The sequence below is a fragment of the Telmatherina bonti genome, assembly GCF_933228915.1.
Source record: "Telmatherina bonti genome assembly, chromosome: 5".
Lineage (NCBI taxonomy): Eukaryota > Metazoa > Chordata > Actinopteri > Atheriniformes > Telmatherinidae > Telmatherina > Telmatherina bonti.
The window spans coordinates 40,991,638-41,002,748 of NC_136623.1; the positions used below are offsets into that span (position 1 = coordinate 40,991,638).

Consider the following 11,111-nt stretch of genomic DNA (forward strand, 5'->3'; position numbering starts at 1 on the left):
GGGAGCAGGCTGTACCAGACCAGCCACATGACTGGTGAGTTGAGACAACTGTGTAAGGATGGTGTGGTAATTCTGGTCCAAAGTTAGAAGCATCTGCTCATGTCGAGCTAAGTGAGCATTCTGACCGGATAGGGCTTGCTGAAGTTGTCCGGCGGCGCCTTCTGGGTTAGAATCTGCTGGGTCCATACCTGATGGCCTGATTGTTCTGTTGTAGTGTAGGACAAACAAGGACCCAAGTGCAGATTGGATGTGGATACTAGGACAGGTTTATTGTTCTCCTGGGCAGAATGGTAGGTGGCCAGGCAGGCAGGTTGGCGGGCAGGCAGGCAGGTTGGCGGGCAGGCAGGCAGGTTGACGGGCAGGCAGGCAGGTTGACGGGCAGGCAGGCAGGTTGACGGGCAGGCAGGCAGGTTGACGGGCAGGCAGGCAGGCAGACGGGCAGGCAGGCAGGCAGACGGGCAGGCAGGCAGGTTGGCGGGCAGGCAGGCAGGTTGACGGGCAGGCAGGCAGGTTGACGGGCAGGCAGGCAGGTTGACGGGCAGGCAGGCAGGTTGGCGGGCAGGCAGGCAGGTTGACGGGCAGGCAGGCAGGTTGACGGGCAGGCAGGCAGGTTGACGGGCAGGCAGGCAGGCAGACGGGCAGGCAGGCAGGCTGGCGGGCAGGCAGGCAGGTTGACGGGCAGGCAGGCAGGTTGACGGGCAGGCAGGCAGGCAGACGGGCAGGCAGGCAGGCTGGTTGACGGGCAGGCAGGCAAGAATCATGCACTGGTGACAGAACAGACAGTTGTGAAACAAGCAGTTTAAATTCTTAAGCAGAAATGCTGCAATGGCCGAGAGCTGTTACCACAGATGATACAACAATCAGGCGATGACTGGTGAACTGAGCTGGCCTTTTATCTTGCTGCTGCTGATTTCCCGATGAGAACCTGGTGTGGACTTGATTGCCAGGGAAACAGGCACACCCACTGCAGCACAGGTCAGAGCAGGAACCACAACAAAAACAGATTCCCATAAAACAGACGACGTGACATGTTAATGGCGACTGCGGCAGTTTACTGATATCGTTCATAAAATCAGCAGCATAAAAACTTCCAGACGTTATCGGGTGATTATACAAAACATATCTACAGTTCATGCTGAAATGCCAACATTTCTGTAGTAAAATCAGCTCTGTCATGATTAGATTATGTTCTCTGGATACAAACTGCATGTTATCACGCCCATAGAAAACATATAAAACTAGTTATCAAAAATACTTATGTAGGAAAAGTACATTTTGTACATATTCGTAAAAAGAAATAAATCATCAATAGATGAAGAGGAAATAAATCTCATCCAGGCAGCCTGTGATGCTGAGCACACGTTGTCACCACCAGGTTAAAACATTTACACCTTCCTCCATTCTCTCTTTTTTTATTTATTTATTTAGGTTTATTAGTTGTTTTTAATGATTGATAACCTAACAGATTCGGACTAAAACCAGTGCTGGTGTTACATAAAACTCATTATGTGATTTTAGAGAGGCGGCGCGACTTTTTAAGACATTAAAATCCTTCATAACTACATTTTATATCTTACTGCATAATCTGTCTACATACATTCATTTTATCTTCAGACTATGATTAAATAAACTGATGTCATTTACTGACTGAAACCAGAACAGGTAAAACTTCTGGACAAACCAGATTATCTACAGTAAAACATGACCAACAGCAGGAGCCAGAGAAAAACCTGTAAACTAGCAGATCCCTCAGAGGAATAATACTGAGAAGTTCTGTGAAGAAACAACCTGATCTTCATCCCTGGGGTCAAAAAAACACGAAAAACTTTGGTTGATGCAAAATACAAACAATTTGAAACAAAATACAAAAAAAAAAAAAAAAAGATGAAACTTAATTTTGTTCCCGTTATGCCGGGACCAGGATGTGGCAGGAAGTGTTAGGGGTTAGGTGTGCTGACTTTCTGCTGCTGGTTTCCATGTCTCCTCATCTGACAGAAGACGTACAGAGCTGTAAGCGGAACGCAGCTCACAGAAGAAACCAGCAGCAGTCCGATGAAGACCTGCCCGAAGACGGGATACTCCGTCTGCTCCGACTTCCCCTGAACACACAACAGGTGGAGTTTACACATCGTCACGTACGTCGCAGTAGGATTTCTGGGTTAGGGTTAGTCCTAAAGGTCAGACGCAGGAGTCCCAGACCTCATCCTGGACTTAGTGTCTGGAGTAGATTGAACGGGATGTGAGAACTCACCAGATCTTTGTTCCATGCCTGGTAGGTCGGCGTTCCTCCCTGGATATAGTTCACAATGTAGAACAAGAAGAGTCCGATGAGAAGAAGAGGACTCACTCCTGCCCACATGATCTTCCAGTACCAGTGGGGTCGATGACCAAGCATGTCCTCTATGTCCTTTTCAAACCTTAAATGAGATGTTCAGAGGAATTATTCAAAAAAGTTCTGCAGCCAAAGAAGAGGAGTCCAGAACTGAAGGTATCAGACTGGACGACGAACCTTTTAATTCCATAGATGTAGCTAACAGTGATGACTTCAATGAGGACGATGAAGAGCAGGGAGAAGGTTGCTCCGTAGTCGTTGAACATGGTGAACCAGTAGTTTCCAGATGTTGTAGTGAAGCCCAGGCCAAGCAGCAGGCAGAACAAACACACCATTCCTGCAAAAAACACCAGAAAACAGCTACGGTCAGGTGGTTCCACTAAAAATATGTCAATCTGGGTCCAACATCGTCTCAAGTCGGCTGCATCCTCCACCAACTTTGTCCTCGAAGCCCCGAGAAGAAAATGCCATTGGACGTGACTAAAGACGGTTCTCGCCACATCAGGCCGGCAGAAGTTTTTTCCTGCGAGGCTCCCAGAGGTATCGTGTGATTGGTCGGATATTTGAGGTGGGCGTGGTTAAGATGGAAAAACATGAAGCGGACTGCTGCTGATGCAGGTAAAATGGATTGTTTTGATAAAACAGCAGTACGAACATTTTTACCACATGTGGCGTGAAAACACACGATGTGTGCACAACCCGCCCTGATGGCGACGAAGCTTGTGATTCTATACAAAACAAGCAGGTTGGTTGGACATAAAGCAGACATGGCCGCTCGCAGTGACCCCCAGGCGGAGCTTCTCCAAACAAGTTTTGATCAGACGAGACGGTATTGGTCCGAGTACAGAACCCTGAGGAACACCATGACTTACTTTGGTGTGGGGAAGACTCATCATTGTGTTGTAGAAATGCAGAGCAGCTGAGTAATGAGGAATCAGCATATTTCCTACCGTTGAAGAGCTCCGTGCTCACACGAGACACCACTTTGAAGTCGCGTAGCGGCGTGATGATGGCGGTGATGTTTCCCAGCATGCTTCCCATTCCCAGCAGCAGGAGCATTACAAAGTACAGCACCGACCACAGCTGAGACAAAGGCATGTTCATAATGGCCTCACTGTAGACGATGAAGGCCAGACCGGTCCCCTCCACCGCCTGAAATGGACAAAAACATCCTGCTGCTGAAGGACTCGGCTTTCACACAGAATCCATCAGACTACGGTGGTGCAGATCCAACTCTGAGGCTCTGCAGGGAATTTAGTTGCAGCAGCTGACAGACAAAAACCTGCTACAACATAAAACTGATTTAACGCATTTCCAACAAGTGTATTCAGCATAAGGTGATCTTCTTTTACGGTGTTATGTACTTATATATATATATATATATATATATATATATATATATATATATATATAGACATACATATATATACATACACACACATGTATGTGTATATATTATATATATATATATATATATAAAAGGCAATAGCTTGCAGATTTGATGTTTAATTTAAATGTTTCAAATTTAAGGCAAGTGCACTTGCCTTGAATGAGACTGTTACTAAAAATGATCCATGATATTGTCATGATTAATGTTTATACAGGGTTACACATTCATTACTTCTGTTTTTTCCAAGATTCAGCATTAAAACCTTAACGACATCCACTGAAACAGTGCAGCAAAAAGAAACTTCTACATTTGTTGGCAGTGTCTTGACTTTTCCCAGAGACCGTTTGAGGGTTCCAGCCGTTCTCTGCTTCTGATTCAGCATTTTTGTAAAAGTCTATAGCCTCACAAGCATCTCTTTAAAGCTGTTACTCTGCCTTTCTTTTCAGCAATTAGTTTCAGTCACAAATTAGTCTGAACATAAGTTTCCATTTCTCACAGTTTGAGTTTCAGGCTGTAAAGTCCAGTGAAGTAATCCTAAAATCCGCCTGAAGCAATGGTGCAAAATACACCAGCTATAGGGCTACTAGGTACAACCCTGGTTATAACACCACATATAACACTGATATAAATATCAATGGAGTGGGGAGTTTAACTAAATATGATTAATAAATAAATTAAATTCATAAAATAAATGATCATTTCTGCAGGAGCGAATAACATATTCATTCTGAAGAACTTTGTAGAATCTAAACAAGGTTAAGATGGCTGAACATCTGCAAGTCTCTTCAGATAAACCATCTCTGTTAAAACCCACGTCTCTGTCCATCATTATAATGTCGTGTTCAGGATAAAAGCACGAGCAACGTACGGTGTCCAACTCGCTCTCCAGGCTGCAGTTTTCCAGCTTGTGTGCGATTTCTGCAAACTCCTGTGGGAACGTTGCATTCAGCTTCTCAATGCAGTCAGATATGGAGTCCAGAGCGATGCTGTCCTCAGCCAGGTTAAACGTGTTCAGTAGCAGCGTTCGTGTCCTGACAGACCGACACACCACAAATCAGCCAGATCAATAAAATCAGTCCGGAAGCAAACATGGAGACTTTCAACGGTTTCAAACACAATTCACTGCAAAATGCAAAGTGAGCGGAGTTTCTGGAGGACGGGAACGGTCGTCACAGGAACAGGTGTAAGTAACCTGACGAACCACGAGTAGTCTGGGAAGGAGCGCAGTAATCCTAGGAAGGAATGCAGTAATCCTAGAGTGCAGTAATCCTAGGAAAGAGCACAGTAATCTTAGAGCATATTATTCCTAGGCAAGAGCGTAGTAATCCTAGGAAAGAGCGTAGTAATCCTAGGAAGGAGAGCAGTAATCCTAGGAAGGAGCGCAGTAATCCTAGAGCGTAGTAATCCTAGGAAAGAGCGTAGTAATCCTAAAGCGTAGTAATCCTAGAAAATAGCGCAGTAATCCTAGAGCGCAGTAATCCTAGGAAAGAGCGTAGTAATCCTAGGAAAAAGTAACATAGACAATGATGTTCTTATTCTTTCTGTTCGGAGTCCTTATCTTTAGGTAATATTCATCTCTATTGGCCAATCATCTGTTTTGCATAAATGATGTAAAAAAAAGTTCATATGAGGTTGTTTTTTTTTTTCTTTCTGCTAATTTTCTGTCTGTTTTTTTGGACTTTATCTTCTGTTTGTTTTGTCTCAAGAATGAATTAAATAAAAACGACATTTATCGTGGCGAAGTCCAGACATTTTTTTTTATAAAATGTGACGGATATGATTTCCAGATCCTGAAGTGTGACATGTTCAGACACATTTATTTCCACGCTGTCACGTTAATGAGCCTGGCTTATGAATAACGTTTAACAGTTGACCACATTTCTTCTTCTGCCTTTTAGCTGTTTCATCTTTTTGTCTCTTTTTAGGGTTTTTTTCTTTTTCTGGAAGTATTCCTGACCTCAGAGTGGTTTTACTACAATAAGCATGTTTTTGCACTATTAGCTAAAGAAAGCCCTGAAGGCCGTTACAGGACAGGTGTGACGTGGCCTTCCTCCTTACCTGTCCAGACAGTTCTCATAGTTGACAGTGGCCTTGAACCCATAGATGGCAAAGGTGACGATGCTGGAAAAGATGGAGGTTCCGCTGTTGATGAGCGAGACAGCGATGGCCTGCCGCTCAAAGTTGTTGTGATACTGATTGTAGCTGGAAAAAGCAATGAGCGACCCAAAGCCCAAGCCCAGAGAGAAAAAGATCTGAGTAGCTGCATTGATCCAGGTCGAAGGATTGGCAAGCTGTTCCATCTACAAGCACAGAGATGCACATGGAGGCGTCAGCAAACACCTGTACAAACACCACACACAGCCTGAATATAGGGCCACGCCTACCTTGGGCGTGAACATGTACTTGATGCCGTTGGTGGCTCCGTGAAGGGTCATACCCCGGATCAGGTAGATGAAGAGGACCACATATGGAAACGTGGCTGTAAAGTACACAACCTGAAAGAGGCCAGATGCTTATAGAGACATCTTCATACATATAATACCTTATCCTGGAACCGTCCTCACCTTTCCGGTTGACTTTACGCCTCGGACAATGAACAGGTATGTAATGATCCAAGCAAGCAGGAGGCAGAGTGTCTGGCCAGTATGAATGCCTCCATTCTCCTCAATGGAGGGCGAGATGTTGAGCGTTTCCCTGTAGAAGAAATACTGGGTGGGCGTTGCTCTTTCACACTCCTCTATAGGTCCCGTCCGGTTGGAATTTATGGGGCAAACTGCCCATGGCAGCACCGACTGCATGGGCATGAGCAGAGAAAAGCAAGGATTAGGGTTGGGAATGGGATCTACTGGGGATCTGCAGGACTTTATGAAGGAGCAGCTCACTTGAAATGAATGAAACAGGTACCAGAAACTCCACGCATTGATGATGTTGTAATAGAGACACAGATACAAGGATGTCACAACACTAGCAAGACCTAAAACAAGAGAGTTACAGAGACAGTCATTCAGCTGATTGATGAGGATCGAAGCTTCGACGCATGATGAAGAAGAGGAGCTGCTGCAGTTCAGTTCGTGATGAGATTCACCAGCATATCAGCCTGCACGGTGCACACATCCCAGCGACTTCATGCACGTCTGCATCGTTCAGGTTCCTCAACAGGAGACGGGAAAAATATGTGTAAAACTACTCAAGCGGAGACATTGTGTAGCTCAGGGGTGTCCAGCTCTGGTCCACAGTCCTGCAGGTTTTCCATGTGTCCCTGCTCCACATCCACCATTCATAGAGCAGAACTGACTGGCTGTTGGATCCATTTAATGCAAACCAGGTGTGTGGAACAGGAATGCATCGGAAACCTGCAGGACAGCGGTCCTCGAAGACTGACGGTGGACACCTGCCATCAACTACTGATCACTAAATAAACCAGAAAATCTGCAGCTGCACCATCATAATCATCATTAATAAATTCCTTATTGATCTAAACTCACATCTATTATCTTTTCTTCTGTCAGTCTTCATGTCTGATTGGTTCAGGTATTCTGGAATTTGTCTGGAATGATGGGATGTGTCTGGAATGATAGGATGTGTTTGGAATGATGGGATGTGTTTGGAATGATGGGATGTGTTTGGAATGATGGGATATGTCTGGAAAGATAGGATGTGTCTGGAATGATGGGATGTGTTTGGAATGATGGGATATGTCTGGAATGATAGGATTTGTCTGGAATGATGGGATGTGTCGGGAATGATAGGATGTGTCTGGAATGATGGGATTTGTCTGGAATGATGGGATTTGTCTGGAATGATGGGATGTGTTTGGAATGATGGGATGTGTCTGGAATAATAGGATGTGTCTGGAATGATGGGATTTGTCTGGAATGATGGGATTTGTCTGGAATGATGGGATGTGTTTGGAATGATGGGATATGTCTGGAATGATGGGATGTGTTTGGAATGATGGGATATGTCTGGAATGATGGGATATGTCTGGAAAGATGGGATGTGTTTGGAATGATGGGATATGTCTGGAATGATGGGATGTGTTTGGAATGATAGGATTTGTCTGGAATGATGGGATGTGTTTGGAATGATGGGATATGTCTGGAATGATGGGATGTGTTTGGAATGATGGGATATGTCTGGAATGATGGGATGTGTTTGGAATGATGGGATATGTCTGGAATGATAGGATGTGTCTGGAATGATGGGATGTGTTTGGAATGATGGGATATGTCTGAAATGATGGGATGTGTCTGGAATGATGGGATGTGTCGGGAATGATAGGATGTGTCTGGAATGATGGGATTTGTCTGGAATGATGGGATTTGTCTGGAATGATGGGATGTGTTTGGAATGATAGGATGTGTCTGGAATAATAGGATGTGTCTGGAATGATGGGATTTGTCTGGAATGATGGGATATGTCTGGAAAGATGGGATGTGTTTGGAATATCATCATCATGTTTGGAATGATGGGATATGTCTGGAATGATGGGATGTGTTTGGAATGATAGGATTTGTCTGGAATGATGGGATGTGTTTGGAATGATGGGATGTGTCTGGAATGATGGGATGTGTTTGGAATGATAGGATTTTTCTGGAATGATGGGATTTGTCTGGAATGATGGGATATGTCTGGAATGATGGGATGTGTTTGGAATGACGGGATATGTCTGGAATGATAGGATGTGTCTGGAATGATGGGATTTGTCTGGAATGACGGGATATTTCTGGAATGATGGGATGTGTTTGGAATGACGGGATATTTCTGGAATGATGGGATGTGTCTGGAATGATGGGATATGTCTGGAATGATGGGATGTGTTTGGAATGATAGGATGTGTTTGGAATGATAGGATTTGTCTGGAATGATGGGATGTGTTTGGAATGATGGGATATGTCTGGAATGATGGGATATGTCTGGAATGATGGGATGTGTCTGGAATGATGGGATATGTCTGGAATGATGGGATGTGTTTGGAATGACGGGATATTTCTGGAATGATGGGATGTGTCTGGAATGATGGGATATGTCTGGAATGATGGGATGTGTTTGGAATGATAGGATTTGTCTGGAATGATGGGATATGTCTGGAATGATGGGATGTGTCTGGAATGATGGGATATGTCTGGAATGATAGGATTTGTCTGGAATGATGGGGTGTGTTTGGAATGATGGGATATGTCTGGAATGATGGGATGTGTTTGGAATGATGGGGTGTGTTTGGAATGATGGGATATGTCTGGAATGATGGGATATGTCTGGAATGATGGGATGTGTTTGGAATGATGGGGTGTGTTTGGAATGATGGGATATGTCTGGAATGATGGGATATGTCTGGAATGATGGGATGTGTTTGGAATGATGGGATGTGTCTGGAATGATGGGATGTGTCTGGAATGATGGGATGTGTTTGGAATGATAGGATTTGTCTGGAATGATGGGATGTGTTTGGAATGATGGGATGTGTCTGGAATGATGGGATGTGTTTGGAATGATAGGATTTTTCTGGAATGATGGGATTTGTCTGGAATGATGGGATATGTCTGGAATGATGGGATGTGTTTGGAATGACGGGATATGTCTGGAATGATAGGATGTGTCTGGAATGATGGGATTTGTCTGGAATGACGGGATATTTCTGGAATGATGGGATGTGTTTGGAATGACGGGATATTTCTGGAATGATGGGATGTGTCTGGAATGATGGGATATGTCTGGAATGATGGGATGTGTTTGGAATGATAGGATTTGTCTGGAATGATGGGATATGTCTGGAATGATGGGATATGTCTGGAAAGATCGGATGTGTTTGGAATGATGGGATATGTCTGGAATGATAGGATTTGTCTGGAATGATGGGATGTGTTTGGAATGATGGGATGTGTTTGGAATGATGGGATTTGTCTGGAATGATGGGATGTGTCTGGAATGATGGGATGTGTCTGGAATGATAGGATGTGTCTGGAATGATAGGATTTGTCTGGAATGATGGGATTTGTCTGGAATGATGGGATTTGTCTGGAATGATGGGATGTGTTTGGAATGATGGGATATGTCTGGAATGATAGGATTTGCCTGGAATGATGGGATGTGTCTGGAATGGTAGGATGTGTCTGGAATGATAGGATTTGTCTGGAATGATGGGATGTGTCTGGAATGGTAGGATGTGTCTGGAATGATAGGATTTGTCTGGAATGATGGGATGTGTTTGGTTTCAGCTACAGAAACAAAGTATGAGGAACTTGATTTATCACAGGAAGAATGAAATAAAATGCATGTGACTGAAGTTCCAGTGTGAAACCAATGAAACCAGGGACAGGGCTGAATGTTGACTCATCTTAATCACAGAACAACAAAAATGCCAACCTGGTGAAGGAAAATGATGATGTCATGTGTGCATGATTTCCCATCTGTCCAGATGGGAAATCACCTGTTCCCTCATTATCCGGCCTGCTGCAGCCATCTTTACTTCTGCTCCCAAACTGACCAGGGATTGGCTGAACCGGCATCAGCTGCTTCTGCTTCCATGATAGTTTGGTTCGTTTGGAGCAGTTTCAATGCTCACTCTCACACTGGTCCTGTCCTAAAGGAGAACTCCAGTTCACTTATAATCTGGGTCCCCTGAGAAGACCAGGATGGGAAGCTTGAAACAATTTATTGAAAAGTTCTGGTTGCTTTGGGATATCCAAGGAAAGAATGTGGTGGAACTGTTAGGTGTAAACACACCATGACTGTCCAGGATGTCAGCTGCTACTGGCTGCTGGAGTGATGTTTGCAGCTAGCAAGAGAGTCATTATATATGGAGATGCAGAAGAACTGTAGAATAAAAACAGCAACACAGAAGCTGTTTGGAACTATTCGAAGAGAGATAAAACCACATGCACTGGGACTCTACAGGGACTCTGCGGGGACTCTGCAGGGACACATCGTGAATAGGAACTTTGTAAGAATCCTCTAAGTACTCTCTCTAGAGAATCTCTGTAGGATCGCTGCAGAAATACTGGGAACAGCATATATCTGCTGCTACCTACAGGATGAACACAAGGAGTGATATGAAGAGTTCATTCAATCCAGCTTTAGCTGAAACAATGCTAACATTTGTCAAGTGAAAGTTATAAAGTTCAACAAACATCTGGTAATGCACCAGAGCAGTTCCAAGTTTTGTTGATCACAAATAACACTTTGCTTTCAACTTGCAGTTTTATTGCATGTTTTCGTAAAATCATGCAGCACTTTGTGAAACTTTCCTTTACATTTCTGCCAGAAGTCCAATAGTCAGCTTACCAACTCCTCCTAAATACGGGCTGATGGCAGTCCAGGCTCCAATACTTCCTAACCGCATCTTCTGGCCAATGGCGAGCTCCAGGTAGAATAAAGGCACCCCCTCCA

General features: G+C 44.2%; 1 protein-coding gene across 1 annotated transcript in view; it reads right to left on the reverse strand.

Moving 5' to 3' along the window:
* Positions 1 to 1,937: 1,937 nt before the first annotated feature.
* The window catches only part of slc6a20 (solute carrier family 6 member 20), a gene marked incomplete at both ends in the record, with an annotated part of 33,337 nt that continues 24,163 nt past the window's right edge, over positions 1,938 to 11,111 (reverse strand). Inside the window, 10 exons of the mRNA XM_079241183.1 lie at positions 1,938 to 2,099; positions 2,252 to 2,417; positions 2,510 to 2,669; positions 3,283 to 3,484; positions 4,591 to 4,753; positions 5,781 to 6,022; positions 6,107 to 6,217; positions 6,287 to 6,514; positions 6,605 to 6,696; positions 11,007 to 11,111. The exon at positions 11,007 to 11,111 is cut by the window's right edge and continues 36 nt beyond it. Of these exons, the coding sequence (XP_079097309.1) occupies positions 1,938 to 2,099; positions 2,252 to 2,417; positions 2,510 to 2,669; positions 3,283 to 3,484; positions 4,591 to 4,753; positions 5,781 to 6,022; positions 6,107 to 6,217; positions 6,287 to 6,514; positions 6,605 to 6,696; positions 11,007 to 11,111 (1,631 nt within the window). The remainder of the gene's footprint in view (positions 2,100 to 2,251; positions 2,418 to 2,509; positions 2,670 to 3,282; positions 3,485 to 4,590; positions 4,754 to 5,780; positions 6,023 to 6,106; positions 6,218 to 6,286; positions 6,515 to 6,604; positions 6,697 to 11,006) is intronic.